This window comes from Tenrec ecaudatus, chromosome 4 (genome assembly GCF_050624435.1).
Source record: "Tenrec ecaudatus isolate mTenEca1 chromosome 4, mTenEca1.hap1, whole genome shotgun sequence".
NCBI classification, from domain to species: domain Eukaryota; kingdom Metazoa; phylum Chordata; class Mammalia; order Afrosoricida; family Tenrecidae; genus Tenrec; species Tenrec ecaudatus.
The window spans coordinates 116,486,806-116,512,808 of NC_134533.1; the positions used below are offsets into that span (position 1 = coordinate 116,486,806).

The 26,003-nt window shown below is 54.1% G+C and overlaps 1 protein-coding gene across 1 annotated transcript in view; it reads right to left on the reverse strand.

Moving 5' to 3' along the window:
* The window catches only part of DSCAML1 (DS cell adhesion molecule like 1), a 391,665-nt gene that overhangs the window by 40,002 nt on the left and 325,660 nt on the right, over positions 1-26,003 (reverse strand). The window contains exons 13-17 of the mRNA XM_075547828.1: positions 18,635-18,834; positions 17,800-17,896; positions 17,202-17,330; positions 5,756-5,923; positions 3,993-4,063 (exon numbers count right to left, since the gene is read on the reverse strand). Of these exons, the coding sequence (XP_075403943.1) occupies positions 3,993-4,063; positions 5,756-5,923; positions 17,202-17,330; positions 17,800-17,896; positions 18,635-18,834 (665 nt within the window). The remainder of the gene's footprint in view (positions 1-3,992; positions 4,064-5,755; positions 5,924-17,201; positions 17,331-17,799; positions 17,897-18,634; positions 18,835-26,003) is intronic.

Here is a 26,003-nt window from a genome sequence, read left to right on the forward strand (position 1 = left end):
GGATGGGAGGCTTTCCCGGCATAGTCACCGGCTTGCCCCTTCCCGGTGTCCTGCCCTGCCTGTAGTGTCACCTTCTTTTCAAGTCGTTCCTGGCAATCCCCTTGACGAGACGTCATGGACCCCGCTTCTTCTCCGGGTTCCCTGTTCCCGCCCCTCCTCCTGCGCTGACCTCCTGAACTGTCTTTGGGTAACGGCTGCCGTTTCAATCTCATGATGCTGAGCGCACACACCCCGCCCACACCCGTGGTCCCAGTCGGGCGCAGCTTTAGTAACTGGGCCTGACCATGTCTGACTCCCAAGGAAGCACCCACCCCGGGAACCCATCTGGAGATTATGGCCCCAAATAGTGAGATCAGAAACAGTCGAGTTAGTAAAACCAGCCTTGTGGGTGGTTTGTGTTTTAATGCAACGAACTGCCATTTTAAGTTTTCAATTTCACGTAACTGTCGGGAACTCACCAAAGAGGTGTGTACGTGAGTGTCTTTAGTTGACTTGGACGTCTGCTAAGGCCCCAATGGCCTTTCTCTCTGCACCGGGCAGTGCTGTTAGCTGTGGTGGTGAGGGGCAGACCCGGAGTCTGGTCAGCCTACATCTGGCCACCCGGATAATCCTGGGGCGCAGGAGATCGCCCAGGGCCTGCTGCCCACACCTGCATGACGGCACCTGCGCTCACTGACGCGTGCTTCAGTACCCACATGGCAGCCTGACACACGCCTGGACGCCTCCCCAGACAGCCTTCGTCCCTGTCTACAGGCAGAGGGGCATCACCCAAACTGCGGAAACTGCCAGTATCTTGTCATTCCGTTTCCCCACACAGGTTGTGAAGCCCCTTCATTGCCAGTCACCCGCAGACATAAGACAAATGAATCAGGAAAAAACCCAAACCAAGTGCGTGCTGCTGAGCCATTCTGGTCACGGAACGCCATGCTGGTGCAGTAGAGCGGCCCGTGGCGTTTCTGGGCTGGAATCTCTATGGAAGCGGATCCCCAGGCTGTCTTCTGTGGCTCCGTGGGGGGGAGGTGTTAGAACTGCCACCCTCTAGACCAGTGGTTCTCCACCTTCCTCATTTGCGACCCTTTCATACTGTCCCTCATGTGGTGGTGACCCCCAACTATCACATTATTTTCGTTACTACTTCATCACTGTGATTTTGCTACTGTCAGGAATTGGGCAACCCCAGTAAAAGGGTCATTCGATCCCCACAGGGGTCACGACCCACAGGTTGAGAACCACTGCTCTAGGCTGTTTGCATCACCTGGTCACTTTCACCCAGGTGAGATTTGTATGACTCTGTGAATGTTTATGTTTGTATCAGGGTGACACATCTAGAGTATGTATGTGTCTCCATGTGTTATACACACATGGCTTCTCAGGTTTATGCAAATCCTCCCTCTCCTCCATCCTACCCTCTTCCCCCCTCTCTCCTCCTCTGTCTCTCTTCTCTATCCCCTGCCTCCCTCGAAGAGGCCCACTCAGCCACTCAGGATTTAAATCAATCTTAACAATATTTCTCTGAAGCATTAAGAAATCAATAGGGCTGATTGCAAATTTATGTCATAACGCCGGGCAATCCATCTCTCAGAGAGTCTTAAAATGAAGTGACTTATCTTTCAAGTGAATCTTTATTTTTCATTAATCTGTTTCTTGGTGTTAAAAAAAAAAGTCCCCTGAGAAGTCAGCCCCAAATTTATTGACTGGCTGCTTCATTCTGAAGTTCTAACTTTCTAATCAATTTTATTTTTCATTATGAGATTTTGGAGAAATAAATCTGATTCTAAATTTTTATCGACCTCTCGGTCAGAGCTTTGTAGCCAAATGTCCCCTCATTTTCCATATTTATTCACCGTCCCCACCCTGGCTCCCTCAGAGTATGCCTCGGACATGTATGTGGGGGCGGCACACAGGCCCACTTGGGGACCAGCTCCAGGCTTCACCCCAGTCTGTAAGGTCAGCCCTGGGGCCCAGACCTGAATCTGGAGGCAAAGCAAGGCTGCAGGCCCTGAATAGGTGGGCTGGCACCGGTGCCCTGCTCTCTTTCCTCTTGGCCCTTTCTCGAGGGCGGGAAGGTGTGTGTGGTATGTATATGCCTCCCACCTGCATGGCGCGGTGTGTGTGTGTGAGATGTGATGGGGGTGTGTATGTTCTTGAGAGTAGTGTGTTATGTGTACATGTAGCTCTGGGGGTGTGTAGTGTGTGTAGTTGATTTGATGTGTGCATATTTGAGCTCAGTGTACTGTGTGAGTGTGGTATGTGTACAAATATGGTGACAGGTGGTATGATGTGACGTGTGTGTGTGAGAGGAGCATGTGCAAGGTAAACTGTATGTGTGAGGTGAGATGGAGGGTATGGTGTATTTGAAAACAGGTAATTAATTCTGTGGGTGTATGCTGGGCTTTAGGGGATGTCTGGTGCTGTGGGGTGGGTGCTGTGTTGGGCGTGTAAGTACAGTGTGGTGTGCATGTGTGCTCTGTGTGCATGTTTGAATACAGTCTGTTTTATGCCTATGGCGTGTTGTGGGGTGTGTAAGGATGGTGTGGTGTATATGTGTGATGTGTGCAGTGTGCGTGTACGTGTGTGTAGTGTAGATAGGGGTATGCATGTTGTGTTGTGGGGGTGTGTGAGGATGGTGTGTGCAGTGTTGCTATATGTATGTGTGTGTGGCATGGCGATCATGTTTGCACATGTGCATGTGCATGGTGCAGTGTTTGTGTGGAGGCAGGATGTGGGTGTGTGTGGTCCGATGGGGTCCATGCAAGTGCAGAAGCACAGTGTATTGTGTTGTGTGTTGTGTGTAAGCGTGGTGTGTGATGTACATGTGTGTACCTGGAGTATCATTGGGGGCACGTGCATTTTGCATGTTACAGGGTGTGTGTGTGCTTGTTTATGTGAGCACAGTGTGTCCGTGTGTTGGTGCAGTGCAGGTGTGTGGATTCATGCATTAGGCCTTTTTGGGTCTCCCCCGTTCTCAATCTTACCTTCAGGAAGCCTCCAGAAGGGGCATAAGGCAGCCAGGCCTGTTCTATCAGGAGTTAGTCAGAGGGTGATCCTGGATGCATGGCCCTGGGGGAGGGGCCAAGGGGCAGGACCTCCCAAAGCCCTTTGTTTAGGTGGGAATGCTTCCTGGAAACAACCTCAGGTGGCCGTGTCGTGGGTGGACCTGGCTGTGGCCTCCTTGCGATGACCTGAGAAGTGAGTGGCCCAGGCTTCCACCCCTCTGCACCCACGCCTTCTCTGCCAGACGGGGTTAAGTCACCTCTTCTGACCCCCATGATGGGAGGGCGATCTGTCGGATGAGTCAGCATGTGAGGCACAAGAAGTCCCCAGTACGACCAGCCCTCTGTGTCATGGCTGGCATATGGCTCCGGGGCCAGCACCCCCAGGACAGCATGGGGCCTTGGTCCGGCTCCCTGCTGTTCTCTCATTCCCTGCCCAGCTCTGGCTCTTCCCTAAGCATCTCCTGATGAACTCCTTGTTCTACTACCTTGCTGGCCCTTAGCGACGAGGGCAGCACACAGCACACAGTGGTCTGTCTCCTGGACACCTGCCCCCTCCCCGGCCCCTGAGAGGTGGGGCGGGTCGCTACTTTCATCCTGGTGTTCTAGATGAGGAAACAGAGCCCACAGAGCCCAAGGCTCCCGCTCATGATGCTCATCATAACTCTCAGCCCAGCCGCTGGGCCCTGACGGGCGGGACCCCGCTTTTGTCCCAGCCTGTTCTGCTTTCTCCACAGGCTTCCTTTGAACTCTGCACAACTCGATGGGCTCCTTCACCTATCACAATGTGTGGGATTTGGGGGACAGGTATTCTGGTGATAAAAGCATAATCTGCCTACCCCCCCACCCCCACCATAGCCCTCTATCAAAGAGCCAGGGTGGAGAAGGAGTGGAGGTTGGTGGGTGGACCTGCCAGGTATCCGCCCACCCTTCCCACCTGCCTGAGTCAGGCCCTTGTGAGAACTCAGAGAGTGGTCGCCTGACAGGGGTCTCACGTACCTTCCAGGTCACTTGGATGCTCTGTGAGGTCACGGGCTGCAAAGTGACATCCATCGGGGGCCCATCAGGAGCTGAGGGAAGAAGCAATGGGTTGAGAAGAAGAGCGAGCCCCGGGCCCTGCTCCCAGCCCCCTGGGCAGGGGGATGGCTGGGGAGCAAGACGCTCAGAGGCCAAGAAGAACCCTGAGCATTGGCTTTAGCTCCTCTGACGTCATCACTGGGCTTAAATGTCCTCCTCAGCCTCCATCATCTGCTGGGAGGGCAGCAAGAGATGACTGTGAGCTACTGCCCCACACTCTTTGGCAGACTGGCCCAAGGTTGACAAAACCAAGTGTAGGCAAGGGTGTGGGGCAATGGCCAGAGGAGAGCAAATGGGCAGACCCCATGGGCAAATGTTGTGGTGTCTTTTGGTGAAGGTGGGCGTATGCCCATTGGGGGAGGGCTGTGCATTGCTCCCTGGTTGTGCTCGCAGAGAGTCCCATGTGCCCAGGCACTAGTATGCAGACACAGAATGCTCATCACAGGGTGTCTGCAACAGCCCAGCTGGGCACAGGCTCAGCGTCCATCTTTAGGTCATACAGAACCGTAGTCCACCCTTACAGTGCAGCACCCAGCAAACACCAACACACTGTCCTGTTGCCTAGTGGCAAGCGAGCAAGCGGCCTCTGAAGGTGCTGCGGAGCACAGAGAGCTGTAAAGTTCCCTGGGGAAGCAGCCCCGGGGTTACAATGCAGCTCCCGATCATGTGAGCTCCCCTGTGACCCATTTTGAGTTGGTTCCAGTTTTTAATATTTTCTCCTTTCTTTCTGATTGAGGTTTTCTTCTGTCATTTTTGGGGGTTTTGTTTTGTTTTTTGATTTTGTTTTGTATGCTTTTCTGTATATGAAATCTAGGGTAGGTAAACCAACAGAGTATAATTGTATTAATAATTACCTAGGGACATGGAAGGAGAGGTTGGTGGGGGTGGGGGCACTAACAACAATAACTACAAGAGAGAAGACAACGTTCACGCATTGCTTGTGCTGATGACTGCACAGTGTTTGGTAATATGACTGGACTATTGAAATGTATTATATGTGAATTATATGCCAATTAAATATTTTTCACTAAATAATTAATTACAGAAGTACTCAAATATGTGGCTTTCTATATATGTTATACAGAGGAGCCCTGGTGGCTTAGTGGGGTATGAATTGGTTTGCTAACCACAAGATCAGCAGTTCAAAACCACCAGCTGCTCCTCGGTAGAAAGGTGAGGCTTTGCATTCCCATAAAGAGTTAGAATCTGGGAAACCCACAGGGGCAGTTCTTCCCTGTCCTTTAGGGTTGCTCTGAGTTGGAATTTACTCCAGGGTAGGGAGTTTGTTTGTTTTTTGGGGTTTGGATTTGTTATAACCCCCTACCCTAGCCCCCCAACACACAGGAAAGCAAGAGAAATCTTTAAACATTTTCAGGTGAACTCTGGTACAAAGAGTACAGAGCATCATCTGGGGACGAGTCCGCCATTCCTCTTAGTTCTACTTCATCGATCCCTTCTGGTCAGGCTGGAGCCAGGGGCTTAAGCACCATGGACAGCTCTTCAGAATCCGGTCTCTAGACCCGTCTGGACAAGGAGCCTCACCAAACATTGCAGTGACCCGCATGCTCTGCCCGTCTTCTTGCTATGAGCCCCCTGGCCAAAGCAGATGTGATATGAACCCCGGACAGCCCCCTCCCGGGGGGCAGAGAGTTGGGGTGGGGGTGGGAGGCAAGGATGGCGCTCACCGGCTTCCTCCGTGCTAACGGTGAGCTCCTTGCTGGGCTCGCTGCGACCAATCTTGTTGAAGGAGTACATGCGGATGCTGTACACAGATGCGGGGTGCAAGTCCACGATGTTGGCCTGGTTGATGGTAGGGGAGATGTTGCGTGTGGATTGCTTGAAGTCCCAGGAGTCTAGAAAGAAGGCACCCAGTTGAAACCAGTCAGACCATTTCTGGAGCATCTCTGGGGATGCTCAGAGGCGGTCCAGCTCCCGCACACCTCAGAGAGATGGCAGTTCACCGTCTGCAGCCTGGCCAAGAAGGCCAGAGGGGCCTGGTCCATGAAGCCCAACCTTGTCATACCAGCGGGCGCCCTGAGCAGGGGAGAGCAGATAAACCGGGTGGACAGAGAACCCGCAGCCTGCTTGTCCACCTACACTCTGGATGGGGGCCAGCCAAGCAGCTTCCCAAGTCCCTCCTAAGACCACCGTTCACTCGGCCCACCTCGGAGGGTCTGACGCCTGTCCTCTCATGGGAACCCGCTGCAGGTGTGAAAGCCCCATCTCCCCAAGGCTCCCTGTGCGAAAGAGGATGCCGCTTGCGGGCTCCTGAGCTTTCACTCTCCAGGCAGTTGTAAAGCGGTGGTCTTGAGTGTTGCCCATGCAGACCAAGTGCCTGAATCCCCAGCCTAACCCCCCACCCCTCTTTCCTTCACCAACAGGAGGAAGGTCTGAGTGTTTGAGGTCAGGGGCCCTCATGACATTGGCATGCTCATGATTGAACCAGAGACCCTGGCAGTCCATTCCAGAGCGAATGGCGAGCAAAGCTGTACCAAGTGAAAAATATCAGGTGAATGCCACACCAGGAGACCATGGCAGCAACTACCTGGATTCCCGCAGGAAATCGTGAGTGAGTGCTCAGTGAGCATGCTTTCCTTCTGCCCCCACCACGGGGCTCCAGAGGAGACCCGGCACAGCGAGCTTTCATCACCAGTCCCGATGATTGATTGACGGTTTACGTTTTGGAAAAGAAGAAGGGGCATTACAGGAAAGATGCTGACAGTGGGACAAGAATGTGTCCAGGGCAGGTCCTGGTGCCACCATTCAACCTGATTGTCCACGTCTTCTAAGTCCATAGCAGCAGAGTACCTTGGAAACGTCTCAGTAGAAAAGATCAACTTGCATTCTCTTCAGTTGAGTTCCTGAGTTCGGAAAGGAGGTTAACATATTCTAGAAGGGTTCTTCCCCCTCTCTAGAAAGATAGCAATGAAGAGTTTTAAAAGGGGATGTTGGATTAGTCAGAGGAACTGGCCCACTCCATTCTCTCAGCTCGACAGGTTCTGGTTAATGGAGGCCTCCGTGGTTTTGAAATCACGTACTTTAACCACTGGTACCCAGGCTCGGCGTCTGTGCAGGGCGCCGGCCCAGCGCCCCATCTGCAGGCTGCTTGTAATCCTGTGGTTTCATGAGCCAAAGTTGCAAAATGGCAGGCTGTGGCTCTCAGACACACATCATTTTCCCCTTGTCTTTTACCACAGCCAGCCACCTGGAGAGTCCCTCTGTGTCTGACAGGTGAGACCAGATTGCAAATTTGCGGGCTCCTGCCTACAGCGGGCACTTTCCCGGGTTGGGACAGAATGGGCCAAGCCATGCAGAGACAGGTGTTCATGTCTCTCAGTGAAATTGTGGGAGCTGGTGCCAGCTCAGACATCATATTTGATTTGCCCATGTTTATAGGAGCGGGAGGGGAAGTGCTCACGAGCCAGGACATTCAATTTTGATGAGTACAGGCTGCGGGAAGACACTCGGCCAATGCGACGTGTCTGAAAACAGAGGGGTGAGAGAAAAGAAGGCCAGGGCTGCACTGGGCCCAGGGACATGAAGACATGTGTCCTCATGCCACCAAATCCAATGGATGTTTGTATGGACAGAGTTGTCCCCACTGCCCATTCCCCCACCAAAAACAAACCAGGGACCTCTGGTGGTGTAGTGGTTACAAATCAGGCTGCTAACTGCAAGGTCAGTAGTTCGAAACCACCAGCCACTCTGTGGCATAAAGATGAGGCTTTGTACTCCCATGAAGAGTTACAGTCTCAGAAACCCACAGGGGGCAGTTCTGCCCTGTCCTATAGGGTGCCATGAATTGGAACTGATTCAATGGCAGTGAGTTAAAAAATTTTTTTATCAGTGACTTATATCACTGAATCCAACGGACATTTGTTATGGATGGAATGTCCCCTTCCAAAGCAAACTGAAAAACCCAAACCAATTTCCACTGAGTTGACTCTGACTCTGGGTGCCTCCACCCAGGTCAGCATAGACCTGCCTCCATGGATTTCTGAGGCTGTAACTCTTTACGGGAGAAGAAAGCCTCATCTTTTAAAAAATATCATTTTACTGGGGGCTCTTACAGCTCTTATCACAATCCATATAGACATCCATTGTGTCAGGCTCATTTATACATGTTACCATCATCATTTTCAAAACATTTTCTTTCTACTGAGCCCTTGGTATCAGCTCATTTCCCCCCTCCTACACCCCTACTTCCCTCCTGAAATCCTTGATAATTTATAATTTTTTTCCATGTCTTACACTGACCACTGTCCCCCTTCACCCATTTTTCTGTTGTCCATCCCCCTGGGAGGGAGTTATATATTGATCAATGTGATCAGTTCCCCCTTTCTCCTTCCCCTTACTCTCCTGGTATTGCTACTCTCATTATTGGTCCTGAGGGGTTTATCTGTCCTGGATCCCCTGTGTTTTGAGTTCTTATCTGTACCTGTGTACATGCTCTGGTCTAGCCAGATTTGTAAGGTAGAATTGGGGTCATGATAATGAGAGGGAGGAAGCATTAAAGAACTAGAGTTGTATGTTTCATTGGTGCTATACTGCACCCTGACTGGCTCATTTCTTCCTTGTGACCCTTCTGTAAGGGGATGTTGAATTGTCCACAGATGGGCTTTGGGTCTCCACTTTCCCCTCCCTTCATTCACATTGATATGATTTTTTGTTCTGGGTCTTTCATGCCTGATACCTGATCCCATTGACACCTCATGCTGGTACGCTTCTTCAATATGGGCTTTGTTTCTTTTCAGCTAGATGGCCGCTTGTTTATCTTCAAGCCTTTAAGACCCCAGACACTATATCTTTTGATAGCCAGACACCATCAGCTTTCTTCACCACATTTGCTTATGCACCCATTTGTCTTCAATGATCATGTTGGGACGGTGAGCATCACAGAATGCTGGACTGTTAGAACAAAGTGCTCTTGCATTGAGGGAGTACTTGCATAGAGGCCCAATGCCTGTTTGCTACCTTAGTACTTAACATATAAATAGATGTACTTAAAATATATGTACTTAGATCTGTTGTCCTATCTTTACATATAAATATGTTGACATATGTACACCTGCATTTAGGCCTCTATAAATGCCCGTTGTCTCCTAGCTCTTTTCCCTGTTTCCTTTTACTTTTCTCTTGTCCCACTATCATGTTCGGCCTTCATTCGGGTTTCAGTAATTGACCTTGATCATGCCCCAGCAGGCCTCCTCTGCCCTTCTCGCCATCAATTTAGATCCCTTGTAGAAAACCTCATCTTATTCTTGGGGAGCAGCTGGCAGTTTCAAACCGCTGACCTTGCAGTTAGCAGCCTGATATGTAACCACTACACCATCAGGGCTCCCTGGGAGAGTCTACCTGCCAAATTTTCTTGCTGGCAGCAAGCATGTCGACTACTGTGTCACCCAGGGACTCCTTCCTGCAAACACGAGTTGGATTGCTAGTCTCTGAGGACACAACACTGTTTAGAAATAGGGTTTTCATTTGGTTTGGTCCTGAAGCCACACTGCTGTAGGGAGAATCCTGAGTACCATCACTTCTGAGTGATAAAGAGAGCAGAACAGATACAGAGATTGATGGGGCTAGACAGCCACCAGGTGAGGATCTTACAAGGGACCGTCTTGTAAGGAAGGAGCCGGTGCGACCGACAAGGAATCAACACAGAGGAGATCCCGACTTCATCAAGGAGCCCCTACAACTGTGGAAAATGAAGCTCTGTTCTTGAGAACCACCGCTGTCTGGAATTTGTGTTACAGCACTCTAGGGAGTGAAGATCATGCTGTTTAGCTCTCCCTTTTCTTGCCTCTCTGCTCCTACAATGCACCTCCCTTGTCTTCCCGGATACAACCCTTTAATCTTTCTCTCAGTCTGTGGGTCGATGTCTCCTCTGCAGGCATGTCTTCCTGCACCCAGCCATTGATGACTGGAGCCCCCAAGGCTCCAGCTTCTCTCATCCCACGCACTTTCTCCATCCATGGCTCCCGCCTCCATCTCCATCAAGATGCCTCCTGTGAACTCCTGGTCCTTAAAGCCAACTGTTGACTTGATGGCTCCTCTTAGATGTTTCAGACACCTCAGCTCAGCATGTCCAAAGTAGAGCTCTTGGCCTGACACTCCACCAGCCTGCCTGCCCCTGGGTTTCCCGTCTCCGGAAGTGGCGCCACTGTGCTGAAAACGTAGGTGTTATTCTTGACCCTCCCCGCTCTCTCCTTCCCTACCAAGTCCTGTCGACAGTATGACCCAAAGACCCCTTGAGTCTCTCCGTTCATTCCCTTTCCTGCTGTTCTCTCAGCTAAGCCAGTGCCCACTCACCTCCACCCCACACTGGACCAGGGAAATGACTTAACTCATCTCCCAGCAGCCACTGTGAGCTCTGTCAATGCTCCCTCCACACTGCACCCATCACTCATATTACAAATCTGATCATGCCCCACCCCCACCCCCACCCCCAGGCCAATCACTGAGCAACATGACGCTGTCATCTCCACCCATAAGGTCCTTCAGTAGCTGTCTTGGTCTTCCGGAGCTGCTGTAGCAGAACCCCTGCCCCCCCCCAAGCTGGCTTTAAGAACAGAAATGGACTTTCTCACAGCTTGGAGTCGGGAAGACTGCATGCAGGCTCTAAGGCAGTGGTTCTCCACTTTCCTAATGCCGTGACCCTTTCAGACAGTTCCTCAGGTTGTAGTGACCCCCAACCATAAAATCATTTTCGTTGTTACTTCATAACTGTAATTTTGCTACTGTTATGAATCATCATGTAAATATCTGATATGCAGGATGTATTCATTGTTACACATTGAACATAGTTAAAGCATAGTGATTAATCACAAAAACAATATATAATTATATATTGTGAAATATCTATTTCTAATTACAAATAAATGAAATTTTGTCTTGAAGCATGGTGTAGCATGGGTAACAGTCTTCACACCAGGTACTCATATCTGCATGTGGGTGGACCCGCCTGGAGACGGATAGAGGAGCAGTGTCTCGGCTCCTAAGACCATCAGAAATAAGTATTTTCCGATGGTCTTAGGTGACTTCTGTGAAAGGGTTCTTCGACCCCCAAAGGGGTGGAGACCCACAGGTTGAGAACTGCTGCTCTAAGGGAAGCCTCTCCTCTCTCTGCTGGCTCTTATCTCACTCAGTTCCTTGGTGACTTCACACAGTATCTTTAATAAGCCAGAAGTGATTGGGCTTAGGATACACGCTACAGGGATCTGGCTTCTTTAACATAACAAAGACCCCCCACCCATCATGGGATTACAACCAGCTTTAAGAGTTAGGGTTCCAAAACATATTTGCGGGGAGGGGCAAGCACAACTGAATGAGGAGCAGTAGCTTATCTTGCTCTTAGACTAAAGAACATATTTTCTTAATGTGACCCTGGCCTGCAACGCCTGGTTCATGCACACCTTTCTGGCTTCATCTTTCACACACAGAGCCCGCCAAAGAGATGCAAAGGCTGGTGCGGGCAGGAGCCTGGCGGAAATGCTGGCTGCCTTCCCCACCCGGGCGGAACGCTGCCTTGTGGTCACAGCCACGTTTTGGGGCCTGAGAGTTTGTCTGTACAGGAGCAGACAGCCGCGTCTTGCTGCCGAGGTGCAGCTGGTGGGGTTGAATCACCGGCTGTGTGGCCAGCAGCTCGGCAGGTAGCCAATGTTCCTAAGAGGCAAGGAGAATGAGGCTGCCCGTCACAGACTCGGGACACGCTGTCTGGAGAGACCAGTCCCCGGAGAAGGACAGCCTGCTTGGTGAAGCAGAGGGGCAGAGACAGCGAGGAGGGCCCTCCAGGAGATGCACTGGCCCCGTGGCTGCAACAACGGGCTAGGGCTCGGGCACAGTGGTGGGGGGGGACGCAGGACCGGGCAGGGTTTCACTATGTTGTGCACAACAGGGTCGCTGTGGGTCAGAACCGACGCAATGGCATCTAGCAACAGCACGAGGCCCACTGTGCCACCAGGAGCCCTCGGCATTTCAGTTACAGTACATGCTCTTCTTTGCCTTGGCCCTTTCCCCAGTAGCTCTTTGGCAGGGGTTCCCAGGTAACTTCGGTCTGGCATTCCCAATGCACGTTTGATGCCTACACCGAACGCCTCTCTGCCCACTCCCCCTCCCGGGCCAATGCAGATCAAATCGGGAGACCCTTTCGCCCACTTCCCCAATGTGGTAACCTGCCAACTGCTGGGCCCTGTGCGGCTGAAACCAGGGCTCTGGTTGTCTCCACCCCCCCGCCCCCCTTCGCAGCTCTCTGAGAACGAGGCTGGCTTTGGCGAATGTTGTCTCCTTTAATATTCCCTTTCATATGAGCCTGGCTTACCCAGATTAACATATTTCATTAAGGGGTCTCTCTCCCTTTCTTCATCAAAGGGTTTATGATGCAAAATATTCTTTAAAAAAAAAGAAAAAGAAGTGGCTGGGGAGAAGTCTATGCCTTCTACACCGCAGGCTGCTTGCCGAGAGGGGATCGGGAGCCTGCTTTTTCCGACAGACAATTTCAGTTTACACAGGGAGGACTTGGACAAAAGCCACATCTGAGCTGTCAGTGCCCGAGAAACAACTCCATTCTCCATGTCTGCGCATCACGGCCCCTCACCCTCAGGACACACCCCCCTCCCCTCAGTAGCACAGTGTCCCTGGCGTACGGGGACAGCTCACAACCTCGCCTCACCAGTCCTCCCTCACACCACAGCAGCGGGGTTGTGCCTTGAAGACTCCATCCCTGCGCCTGCTTGGGGGGGGCAGAAGTGGGACGTGGCGGCCGCGTCCTTACATGCGCAGAGCCATCTGCCAGATGTGTGTGGATGGTGTGATCTATCATCCAGAGCTCATGCATTATTCCTCGGCTGCCTGGGGCCGGGGGCAGTCAGCGGGAGGAGGGCGGCTTCCAAAGGGCAGGTGTGGTAATTTCCCTTGGAAAGTCAGCACGATGAGCAAGGTGTCAGAAGGCCTGGTAGAGGCTGCTGGGGCCGAGAATGAGGTCAGGAGCAGAGAGCAGCCTGAGGAGCTGGAAAAGGGCACCCAGGCGGGCAGGCGCCCAGGGGGCAGCTCAGTCCCAGTCAACTTTCCTGCACACTCACCGCCGTGGAGCCAGTCTCCCCCACTGTGACCCAATCAGACAGGGGCGAACTGTGCCTGTGGGACTACCCCCCTTGATGGGAGTAGAAAGCCTTGCCTTTCTCCAGAGGAGGAGCTGGTGGTTTTGAACTGGTGACCTTGCGGTTAGTAGCCCAATGCGCAACCACTCCATTTTCTAGATCAAGAGGTGTCCAAGGAGGGGCCATGGGTTGCTAGCCATTCCCCAAACAGCTCTGAGACTTGGCCAACCCAAGTCTTCTGCTTGGAGGGTGCTTCTCGGCCCCTACCCCGCAGAAGCAGTGAGAGGCCTCCTCGGACACATGGCATGCACGCTCACACTCACACATGCTGCACTCGCCCTTCCTCTGAGGCGCCCTCGGTTCCCTTGGATACATGTGGCAGTGCCCCTGTGATACAGTTTGCAGGGTATTACACTCGATTGCACAGCGTTGCGTACTGGCTCTGAAAGCTTGTGTGCACGTGTCCGTGTGTCAGGGTGTGTGAGCGTGCCTGCCTATGTGTGTGTGTTCTCACTCTAACTGCTGTGTCCGCTCCAAGGGCAACACGCTCTCTCCTGCTTCGAGTCTGCACATGCACACACACACAAAAGGGTGGCCAGGGCGTGCCAATGACTGACAGACACACAGCTTTCCTCCTGCTAGTCCCACAGGACCCTCCACTGCCACACGTTCACTGGGAGTTAGAAGGCAGAAAGGATTGGAACACTTATCCAGTTTACACTCACCCTCTGTTCTCCTCCGTCCCCAATACCACGCTGTGCAGTGGCATTGCTGCCCCCTCCACCCCCTCGCTGTAGATGAGGGAGCTCTGGGTGGGTGCGGGGGATGACCCCCTGCAGGTCTCATGGACCGAGGGTTTGGTCAAGCCAGGTGAGCCAGGGAGGGAGGCTGGGGGTGAATCCCGGAACAGCAACTGCTCCTCTGGGCTGGCTGGCTGGAGTAGCCCCTCCTGGAGTCTGGGCGGCTCTTGCTCCTGAGACTCGTGACCATTGCCATGGGAGAGGCTGAGCTGTCATCATGCCCTGACAGCCCCGCCCCTTTGTCATACTGCGGCTTATGGTGTGCTGCTGAAGGCCAGCAGGATCACCCTTGGACAGGAGGCTTCCATGGAGCTTCCAGACGAAGACAGACTAGATGTGGGACACGCACACTGAGGGACGCACAACGGGGAATCTGCTCCCTAACTGATAACAGGGGATCCGGACAGCTGTTATTCCACAGTAGGAAAGCTGTCACCCTGGGAAGTTAGAGGTAAAGTCCAAGTACATTATCCTGCTTTAAATATCATCCCCTAACAGCTATGCTGCCTTCAAGTGAGCACATGGCTGATTGTGTCTCCCTACAGAAGCAGGCATCCTGTTGCTATCTCTTCTCCCTGTGTCACCCAGCTCCCCTCAAGCCTTCCCCCAATGCAGGTGTTAGGTTTCCTCACCTGTGAGCTCAGGGACCCTATTGTAGATTCCACCCACCTTGTGACGTATGTAACTACTGAATATGCATGTCTACGGATACCTATAAATATCCCAAGATAGTAAAGACTCACTCTCTTCTCTCCCACTTCCACATGGACCACCAAGAGGGGCTGAGGTGAGCATGCTACTATAAAATGTGTCTGACTCCTTTATTTTATTCTCTCTCCTATCTTTCCTATCCTCTGGCTTCACTGTGATTTTTATACACAGTGAGCCATACAGTTGAGCCTACTGGCCCTTCAGATGATAGAGGCTGGCTTCCTCTGACAACTCGAGAAAAAGACTTCTGAAAAACAGCTGATGGAGACCCTGGAGGTCGCCACAGAATACTACCTGGCATTGCAGTCGATAGAGGATGGGACTGAGCATCGGACAGGGTGACCTTTTGTTCTGTTGTCTACGGGTTTACCGGCTCATTGCAGCCACAAAGTACCACCTGCCCAATTCCACGCCCCCCCCCACACCCCACCTGGCCTTGCAGGCTCTGGGTATCTAGGGTGGTTGTAGGAAGATGTGGCCAAGCTTTGAAAACAGCCTCTTCCCTGCCCGCCTCTCCTCCTGCCCCACTCTCCAGATGTGTGATGTTCTCAGCCGGCGTTACTCAACAATGCTCCCAGGAGGGTTTTCACACATTAGAGAGTGGTTGGGTCAGCAGAGGTGGAGTGGGCAGGGAGGCAGTTACAGGGAGGGTAGCTGGGAGAGGGTCCAGGGACAGCCCAGGCACTCTGTGAGCACAGCCCTGTCAATCATGCAAGCCAGCGGGAGCTGGAACATGCACTGCCAGAGAGAGAGAGAGAGACACACACACACAGAGACAGAGACAGAGAGAGACAGAAAGAGGGGTGGGGGGGGGGGCTTCAGGGCAGCTTGTGTCCAAGTCCTGAACCTGAGCTGTACACATCCTGCTGGCCCCTCTTCCCCTCCAGGGTCCTGCTGCTCACCCCTCTCTCCAGTTGCAGGACTGCAGCATCCTTTTCTTTGGGGCTTGCACTCCTCTACATCCTTCACATAGCTTTCTAGAGGTGCCATTTCCCACCCCCCAGCCCCGCCCCCGGGCACTCAGACAGCAGTTCTCAATGACCTTCGCCAATGAAGCCAAAGCTCCTTCTGGAGGGCCCCCTGTCAAGCCTGCCCACATCCCTCTGTACGCCTTATTTCCCATGCACTGCATCCACGGAGCCTCTGCCAGACCACCTACTGCTCTCTGGAGGGCATTCGCCTTGCGTGTGCTTCATCCTTCCCTGCTCCCTGAGATCTTGGACAACCGCTGTTCAGTAACGAGGACCCTGCTCAACGTGGACATGAGAGAGGTGACGGTCATGACAACCTTGCAGCAGCCTCGAGGACACTCAAGCTGCACTTCTGGATGGCCTTTATGGGGACTTGGCCTTTGTCTAGCCTGTAAGCCTTGGAGGGCAACGCTCGACTTTCTCGCATCTGGTACCAAGGGTGACCAACCCAACCTCTGAGACGGAGTCACTTCCCAAGATTTTCTTTACGGTTTCTCACTTCAGCTCACCCAGTACACATTTGTCGGTCATCTTCCACATGGCCAGGCCCTGTGCTAGGTGCTGGAAGTACAACTGGGCCTAGGCATGGCCAGTCCATAGGGGAGCCCCGCTGGCCTGTGGGACTGCTAACAGCAAGCTCAGCAGTTCAAAACCACCAGCTGCTCCAAGGGAGAAAGATGTGGTTTTCTATTCCCATAAAGAGTCCCAGCTTTGGATACCCTATGGGACAGTGCTACCTTGTCCGATATGGTCGGTGAGTTGGAACTGACCCGATGGCAGTGTGTTTGGTTTTGGGGCCCAGCAGAGAGGAGACCACGTGCTGTGCTCAGTGGGAGGAGGAGTCTGGAAGGCACCAGGAGAAAGTGAGCCCTCAGGTCTAACTGAAACCCGAAGGATGCATTGGCATTGGCCTGGGAAAGCTGCATCCTTCCACTTGCCTTTGCTCTACTTTATTTTATTTTGATTGTGGCATAAACTCCAGGCCGTGTTTTCTCCTGCTGTGCACAGAATAGCTATGAGTTAGAACTGATTCGATGGGGCCTAACAACCACTGACAGGCGCACACACATGCATGCGCACATGCACACACACACCCCATTTCCATCTCAATCCAGGTGCCCACTGACCCTTCTGCCTCCCGGTGCTTCCCTGTATCACAGACGCTCAGACAGGGGCCGACTCAGAAGGCTTCCAGGAGGAGACTTCCAGAAGATGCCTGAATTTGGCCAATCCATTATTGGGAAGGTCCAGCTTTTGGATGATCCCTGATCACCCGAAAGCTGGAGTGCCCAGATGACCCCAGCCAAGTCCTGAGGCCTCTGGTCCAATGGAGACAGTCTAAGCACCTGGACATAAGACTTCGAACTTTTAAAAGGCAGCCCTTGCCTGGGGACAATCCTGGAAAGGAGTGGACACCCCCTGTTACCAGCTGGTGTCCCTCTTTGGGTCCCTGGGTGCTCGGTCACAGGAGGGCATCTGCAGTGGTGGGATAACGTGAGGCCCAGGGGCTGCCCTGCACAGCGGGGCACTGGCAGGCTGTGGCCCAGCACCAACCTGACTTGTTCTTGTATTCGATGTCGAAGCCCGTGATAATGCTGTTGCCGTCGAATCTCTGAGTCCAGCGCAGGTTCATGCTGCGAGCTTTCACTTCCCGGATCTCCAGCTCTGGGGGGTCAGGGGGCTCTGCATGGAGTGCGGGGAGAGGTAGTAGTGAGGATGGTGGCAGAGAGCTTGGGTTCCTACTGACCCTTAGAGAGGACTAGGGTTCTTCATACCCCGGGGGATGGGTGTCCTTTTATCTAGCTGGGGTCCCCAGTGCCCTTGGGTCTAGGCAAAGTGGCAGGGGGAAGATCTAGCGGCAGCTTGGGGGTAGGGGCGCAGCTCAGTCTCCTGCCTTGCTCCCCACTCGTCCTTTCTTAGGGAGCTTTGGAGCAGACAGCCTTTTTATCCACAGAGAGGCCCGGCTTGACTTTCCCTTCTCCTTCGGACCCTGGGAGTCTGAACCCGGGGACCAGTGCCTCACCCCTGGGCCAGCAAGGGGCTCCTCTGGGGCTGCAGCCATTGCCATGCTTCCCTGGAAAGGCCCTCCCTCCCTGCCCCAGGTGGCTGTGGCACAGGGTCTCAGGTGGGGGTGGGGGGCAGGGGAGGGCACCTTGCACAGTGAGTTGGATCAGGCCCCGGTCTTCTCCGTAGGAATTGATGGCGTGGCAGCTGAAGAACACAGAGTCTCCACGGTCAGCGGGCTTGAGCTGCGTTGGGGGTGGAAGCAATCGGAGAGTCTGTTAGGACCGGTCAGCCCAAGGGGGCTGTCTCAGTGAGGATCAGCAGGCCATGTTGTTCTGGGAGGGGGACCCCCAAAGGGCATTGTCGAGAGCTCCTGTCGCAGGAGGTTCTAAGGAGAGGTTAGGGGTTCCACACAGTGAGGGGCTAAGGTGCCCCAGGGGGAGGGAGGGAGAGGCTGAGGGGCCTAAGAGAGAAGGAGGGGCTGATAGATCCGGGAGGGAGGGAGGGACTCTGGGGGTGTCCTGGGAGGGAGAGAGACGCTGAAGGGTCTCAGAGGGAGGGAAGAGCTAAGGGAGTTCCAAGAGAGAGGGAGGGGACAAGGGGTTCATGGGGGAGGGGCAGACTGTGGGGTCCCAGGAGGCAGGGAGGGGCTGATGGGCCCCAGACGGGAGGAAGGTGATAGGGTGGGGGTGGGGGGGTGAGAAGTGGGTAGGAAATCCCAGGAGGGAGGGGCTGGGGCCCACATAGTCAATGGCTGTAGCTTTGTTGGAAGGTGTCCCCATGAGGTTATGAAGCAGAGTGTCTTGGATGGAGAAGGGAGACAGTGCAAAAGAGGAGGCCCTTTTGGGGTGCAGGGGTAGGGTTTCCAGCCTCCCTCTGTACCTCCAGTGGGCACCAGCCTTAACAGCAATGGAGCCGCCCTGCTCCCACCCGCCCCGGAGGAGGCTGGGTCCCCTCCCTGGGACCCGGGCTGAGGCGTTCACCTTCAGCGTGGACACCACCTCGTCCCCGTTGTCCTTGGTGGCGATGGCGTAGCGCATCACTCGGTCGGGGTCAATGACCGTGTCCCCCTTCTCCCAGCGGATGATGATGGGCCGCTCGCCGCGTGCGGTGCAGTTCAGCTCCTTTGCGTGGCCCTTGATGGCGATGGTGGTGTTGGGGTGGGAGGTGATCATGGCCGGGACTGGGGGAGGGGAGGAGGGTCAGGAGCCAGGTCAGCAGTGGGCGTCAGGCTGCCTCGTGCAGAGGCCCCGCCCTCCCCAGGAGCACCTCTGCTCCCCCCGGAGAACCGGCTCGGCATCCCCACTTGTCTGCCCGAGACTGGCGCAGCCGCCCGCTAGCCGCCTCTCTTGCGCTGCAAGGTGGGTGAAGTTCAGCTCTGCTGAAATACGCCTGTGTGAATGTCAAAGTCATTACGGAGCCGACCTGAGAAGTCACACACCCAAATGTCGAGGATCCATACCCTCCTACGCCCTTTCCTACAGAAGCCACGCAGACGTGGCGGGGAGGGGGGGGATGGTTAACAGTACACGGTGGTGCCCACCCCCAGCAGCTGCTTTCGTGGACCTTCGCAGCGGCTTTTGTGGGCCTTCTCACTCCCGCCTGGCATGGCCACGACTCTGTAATAGATCGCGATGAGCACATGATAGTTTCAGATGAGGATATCTGACCTTTTTTTTAATATCTGGCTTTTGGTTGTTGGAAGTCATAGGTACAGCCACTGCTGTAGTCTGCTGCTGTGCTCACAACAGGAGGAAATGCCAAATTTAAGTTTGGTTGGCCAAATCACTGACTCTGGTGGTGCTGTGGGTTAAGCGCCCTGGCTGTGAACCACATGGCTGGCTGTCTGAAACTGCCACTGCTTCTGGGAGACAGGCGAGGCTGTCTGCTCCTGTGAAGAGGCTCGTCTTGGAAACACTGTGACAGGGGGTCACTGAGAGTCGGCAGCAACGGCTCAGTGGCAATGAGTTTAGTTTGGTTCTGGCTCCACACAGAGACCAGGACAAGCAGGGCCCCTGGTCAGAAGGTACCAGATGACAGGACTCATCACTCCAGCAGAGGATGGTGCAGACTGGGCTGGGAAGAGCCACTTTCAGAACTTAGCTGGGAGGAACTGTGGAGAGGGCCCTGGCCAGAGACCCCCTTGAGCAAAGGCTCCCAGGCAGAAGCAAGAGAGGTGGGGTCTGGTGTGAATGGTAGGACCACGCTTTTCCCTTAGTGTCCCTTAGCTTCATCCCCTCCCTGGGAGAACCCACCGCCAGGGGCTTTTGATTTCTGGACTGCTGCTTCCATGAGCGCTGACTGTGGGTTTCAGTCATTCTTGGCAAGGGAGGGGTGCCCAGCAGGCCGGTAGGGCAGCAATGGGGCAGGGAGGGGCAGGGCGGGGCAGCATGCTCCTCCCTCTGGGAGGACCCCTCCTCCTATTGAGTCTGGCAGAGCAGAGCCCCAGCTCCCTGCATCCTGCCCCCTGGCCTGCTTCGGCTGTCTTTTCGTTTTTCTCTCTGCGCCCGAGCCTCCACCCCTGCCTCCTGGCACCAGGTCCTGCCCCTGGTGCTGCTAGTTGTTCTTGGTGCCGTGCGGTCAGTTCTGACTCGAGGCAACCCTGTGTAGAACAGAAGGAAACGCTGCCGGTCCTGCCCCATCTTCACGGAGGTTGTTAGTTTGAGCCTGTTTGCCACAACCACTCTATCGATCCATCTTCTGACAGGGCTTCCTCTCTTCTACCGGACCTCTTCCTTGCCCAGCGCCAAGGCCTTCTCAGGGACTGGTCCCTCCCCACCACTTGCCCGCAGCATCTGAGACAAAGTCTCGCCGCCCTCATCTAAGGAGCATTCTGGCTGCACTTCTTCTAAGACATGTTTGCTTGGTCTTTTGGCAGCCCACGGTACTTCCAATATTCTTCACCACCACCTTAATTCAAAGCCTTCAATTCTTTTCAGTCTTCCTTCTCTAGTGTCTGACTTTCACACTCGTGTGAGGTGATGGCCCTTACTGTGACTTGGGCCTCTTTACACTTTAAAGATGTCTTGTGCAGCAGATCTGCCCGACACAACACACCTTCTGATCTCTTGGACTGCTGCTTCCATGAGTGCCCATTGTGGGTCCTAGAAAAATGAAGTCTGTGACAACTCAAGTCGTTTCTCTGTTGATCGTGATGTTGTCCGTCGGTCCAGTTGGGAGGATGTCTGCTCTCTTTACATTGGGTTGCAATCCAGGCTGCAGGCTGTTGTCTTTGCTTTTCAAAGGGTGGCCCCCCCTTCATTCCATCTCATTGTCCTCAAGACCACCCCCCCCATACTTCTCAGCCTAAAGACACACCCCTCCCCCATACTTCTTAGCCTCATACTGCTCAGACCGAGTTCTTCCCAGACAATGCTCCAGGGACACTGGGCTCTGGAGGACAAATGAGCCTCTGGAGAAGAAAGGACACCACAGAGCCACAGTGGTGGGACCAGGGCACCCGTTAGGGTGACAAGCCATTGGGAATAGCTGTGGGGGATGAAGGGGCTTTCTGGCTAAGTCACACCAAACAGGCAGCCCTCCTCCAGATGGTGGTGCTGGAGGAGAGCCCCGCTCAGTCCCAGCCCGCTCCCCAGACCTGGCTCATCAGACAATGAGGAGGCACATTTTATAATGCACAGCCTTACACCAGGATAGACAATAAAATACGCAAGACAAATAACTAGGTGCAAGTTATAATGAAGAAAAAGCCTGCAGTCAGAGACATCCGAGTATGAATTATTGACTAAGGTTTTACACTCTCAAGGATGTGCGGAGGAATATTTTTCCATCAAAGATTTGCATAATTCACTCGTATAAACCTGGGTAGAATACAGAGTAAGACTTTACATCAACAAGCCTGGCCTGGCATGGCAGATGCTTCCATTTTTACTGGAGAATTGAGGTGTGGGGGTGGAGGAAGGCAAAGCGAGGGGTGGGGGGCATGTGGTTTATTACTTTTTCTTGTCCCCCAGGGAACAAATGGATCAGCAGCTGGGGCCCAGGACCCCTGGGTAGTTGCTTCTGATGCCTCAGAGGATTGGGATGCATGGGGAGAGTGGGGTGCGTGTGTGTGTGTGTGTGTGTGTGTGTGTGTGTGTGAAGCCCTTTGCACCCACAGGATCAAATCTCAGTACAGCCAGACTTGGGATGGGAGAGGAAAAAGGAAGAGAGCCCTTTGGGGATGGATTGACTTCAAAGCTTTGCCCAGCACCCCCCTGTTCTGCTTTCCGGGCAGGGCAGCACTAGCTTGTCAAGGGCTTGTGTGCGAATTCTAAGGCAGTGGAGCAGTGGATGCTGTCTAGCAAGCCCTGGTGGTGCAGTGATTAAAGCCTAAAGGTTGGCAGTTTGAACCCAGCAGCCATTTCAAGGGAGAGAGATGTGGTAGTCTGCTTCGGCAAAGATTTACAGCCTGGGAAACTGGCAGGGGCTGTTCTATTCTACCCTATAGGTGTGCTGAGTCAGAGCCGACCCCACCGCTGTGGAGGTGGCTTGGTTAGCTTTGGTGGGATGCAGCCTGCCATATCCCCAGTCCCCTTGGGTGTGTCCCTTCAGACAGTGCGCAGCCTGTGCATGCATGCCTCCATGCTGGTAGGTGGGGACCACCTCTGAGAATGTGTTTGTTTTCCCAATCAGGCGTGGTTTTACACACCCACCAGCAACCAGCTGCAGCAAGGCCTCTGGAGATCCGGGGCACACTTCAGAGTCCACTGGACCCTCAGCTCTGCCTCACGATGCCGATGACTGCGGTGAGCTCCCTTCACATCCCTGCCAGGCAGCTGCTGCTCATTGTGGCAACAAGACCACACACCACAGTCTCCCTCCAGGGGCTCTCTTTATAGCTCCCCAGGGGAGCCTGTCTATGGAGAAAGGGACACAGCTTGTGTCCCCCGCACCCCCAGAACCCCACACAAAGGGCCTGGTGTCCAGGCGGACTTAGCTTCTATGTCTGCCCTTACCAGCTACGTGGCCGTCTATGTCCTGCACATCTCTGAGCCTCGAGTGCATTGCCCGTGTTATGAAAACACGGATGTCTACCACCTCACGGGACCATCCCAAGGATGAAGTGAGTCTGTCTCAGTCAAGTGGCTGTCATGCAGTCAGTGCTCGAGAAAGATGGGCTCCATTCCCACCCGGGGGGTCGAATTCTTGGCTTCCAGGCAGAAGAGAGCCACAAGTTTGAATCCCAGCCAATACATCTCACTGGCAACCATCAACTGTTTGTCAGTGGGAGCTTTTAGGTGGCCATGATGATGAACAGGTCTCTGTGGCGCTTCCAAAATAAAACAGACTAGGAAGAAAGGCCTGGCAATCGATACTTTCTAACACCAGCCAATGAAAGCTCACAAGGGTGCAGTCTACAAGGGATCATGGGGACGTCTCAGGGCCAGGCAGCGGCATGCAGCCACCGCGAACCAGGAGCAGGTCCAAGGGCAGCCCTGGCCCCAGGGCTCTTGTGCCCCTCTTGTGCTCTGAGGAACCAAACCACGAACAAACTCCTTGCCATCAAATCAATAGTGGGTTCACGAGTTGTACTGCTAGCTACATGGTCAGCAGTTCGAGATCGAGACCACCACCTGCTGCCAGGAGAAGGATGAGACTTTCTACTGTGAAGAGCTACAGTCTAGGAAATCCACAGGAGCAGTTCTACCCTGTCGTGTAGAGTTGCTCTGAGCTCCAAGGAAAGCACCTGGTGAACTATGCATCCAGTCTTTAGCCCCTCTGTGCTGTGCAGGAAGCAGGGAGCCTCTCCCACCTCTGTCCCCACCCAGCCCAGCCAACTTGCTCAATAACCAGAGCAGAGAGCTTAACTCCCAACAAGGTTCCCCACCCAGGGCCCCGCCCCAGCCTCCAAGGGCCACAGTGCCACCTGCAGCCGCACGCTGGGTGCCACAGCCCTCTGGACTGCCCCACAGCTCCTTGAAAGCTGCGGCCCTAAACAGAGAGGGGCAGCCCAGGCAGCAGTGCCCGCCCCATCTGTTCTGCTCCACCTTCCACTCCCACACGCCCCCTCCATTCCACCAAATCACAATAATACACAGGCTGGCCCTTCCTGCGGGAAAAGGCTGCTGGGTCCCAGACGTCTTTCTGGGCTGAAGGCAGATCCTGAGAATTCCCTAGAACGATGTTCCTATTCAGCTACCTGCAGGAGTGCGGGCCTTGACACCTGGACGTGTGCACACACATGCAGTCATAAACACGCCTGACAGGCTGTCACTAGCAGTCACCCTCACAGCCCGCACTCCGACAACCTAGCCAGTGGCCCCCAAACAATGTCACACACAAAGGCTGCTGCTCTTGTCAATGCAGAGATGTGACTGTCTAGAACCCATCTACACACATCCTTCTATTGCATAAATGTACCTTCCCTCTCCATATGCATACATGCTTGTGCATGCGTACGCATGCACGCATGCACGCACACTGATGTCCCTGTTATCGATAGCCTACCAAGTGTTTGCAGCAGTCTGAACACTTGACATGAGTTTGGTTGCCTGCAGAGCCCTGGTAGCAGAGTGGTTATGATTTCTGAAACCACCAGCCACTCTGAGAGAGAAAGGCACGGCTTTCTGCAGACTTCGAAACCCACAGGGGTCGTTTCCCCCTGTCCCAGAGGTCACCAGGAGGCAGAGTGGACTCTGGCAGAGAGCCTGGAGGAGTTAAGTACTGTGACTATGGAGTCTGTGGGCTGTCAACTGACAGGTTGGAGGTTCAAGTGTACTCAAAGGTGCCTTGTTGGAAAGGCCTGGACATCTACTGCCCCAAATCCTTTTCCTGCAGACCCTTCAGAGCACAGTTCTACTGGGTCACATGGGTGGGATGGGGGCGTCACCAGTTGGAGAGCACGGCAGCTGGGTGGGCTGTTATTGTTCCCTGCTTCAAAGCCTGTGCTCAGGGGTCTTTCTGATGGAGCTCCAGCCTCCCGGTGCCCGTGACGGAGCAGGCAATAAGCTGGTGCCTTCGGTGTCGGGCTCATTGCCAATGGTTCCGCACCGCGAGAAAGAAGCGTCCGTATCCCCATCTTTCACACGAGGAAACTGAGGCTTCAGCAGGCAGTCTTTCTCCCCCAAACCTACACTATTGTAGATGCAGGGGCTGCCTGCCTCTCGCTATCTCTCACGCATGTGCACCATCTCTGGCTTTGAGAAAGGGACTTCGGTGACCTCGGTGGTGAGGCACCTCTCCCTGGGCCCACTCTTAAGGTAGGCTGCTGGGGCATGCGTGGGGTGGGGGAGTGCAGCCTCGGAGGGGGAGGGGATCTCTCTGTACAGGGCTGAGTCCCGCAGGACAAACGTTAATGTCAGCCCAAAGTAACTCACTGCTCCAATCCTCGCCACAGAGTCAGACCTGACTCATAGTGACCCTCTCTAGGGCCTTGATCTTAAAGGGAGTAGACAGCTTCATTTTTCTCGTGGGGAGAGGCTGGTGGGGCTAGCTCCTCGCAGTAGCACATGGGAGACGTTGATGAGAAATGGTGTCCTCTGCTTCCCTACAATGCAATCCAGCAAACAGCCGGGAAACCTAGTTTCTTTGTGCAGAGAGAGGGCAGGGGGATTCCCCGGGGCCTTGGTAGCAGGGAGTCGGGAACAGGGGACCAAGGCAGTGAGTGTGGTTGAGCATCTTCCAGGAGGCACTGGGGGTCCTTTGTGGGGATCAGTCCTGTCTGGCTCAGAGCCTTTGAGCTCCACTTCTGGCACTGGGCACGGCCCAGGCACTGGGGATGACCACCCTGGGACAAACTGGAAGGGGCCAAAGAAGCTGCCTGGTGACCACAGGGCCCTTCTCTGACACCTCCCAGCTGTGCTTGCCCTGTGGGCATCAGGCCCTACAGCTCCTGCCACACTGTCTTTGTCTCTGGCTGCAAGACTCCAAGACCCAGTGTCTAGGACCACGGCCAGTGAAGATGCTCTTCCCAAGGGCCCAGCTAGACTCATCTGGCCTCAGGGGACCACAGACATCTTCAGTTTCCTCCTACTGGTTTACGTGGGGCCTCCCTGGCAGGGCCACCCAGCCCTCCCCTCGCTCCCGGGCCCTCGCTCCCTGGGGCAGCAGGCCAGGGGAGAGGAAATCAATTTCAGAAACAAGGCAGTTGTCAGAATCCGATGTAACCAGTGCCTGTCTGTGAAATTACTCACAGGCCAGCTCCTGTCACCCCTGAGGTCCAGCCTGGACCAGCTGCTATTTACATTTTAATTTGATTGGAGAGGCTGATAGATTTTTAAAACACCGCCAAGCAGCTCTGTTTCCACACTCATCCCCAGCATGCATGACTTTGCAACCACTCCCCAGCTTGGGAGGCAGAGTCCTGGGCCCCAGGCCCAGGTATCGTCCCCTGCTTGTTAACCCGGCCCC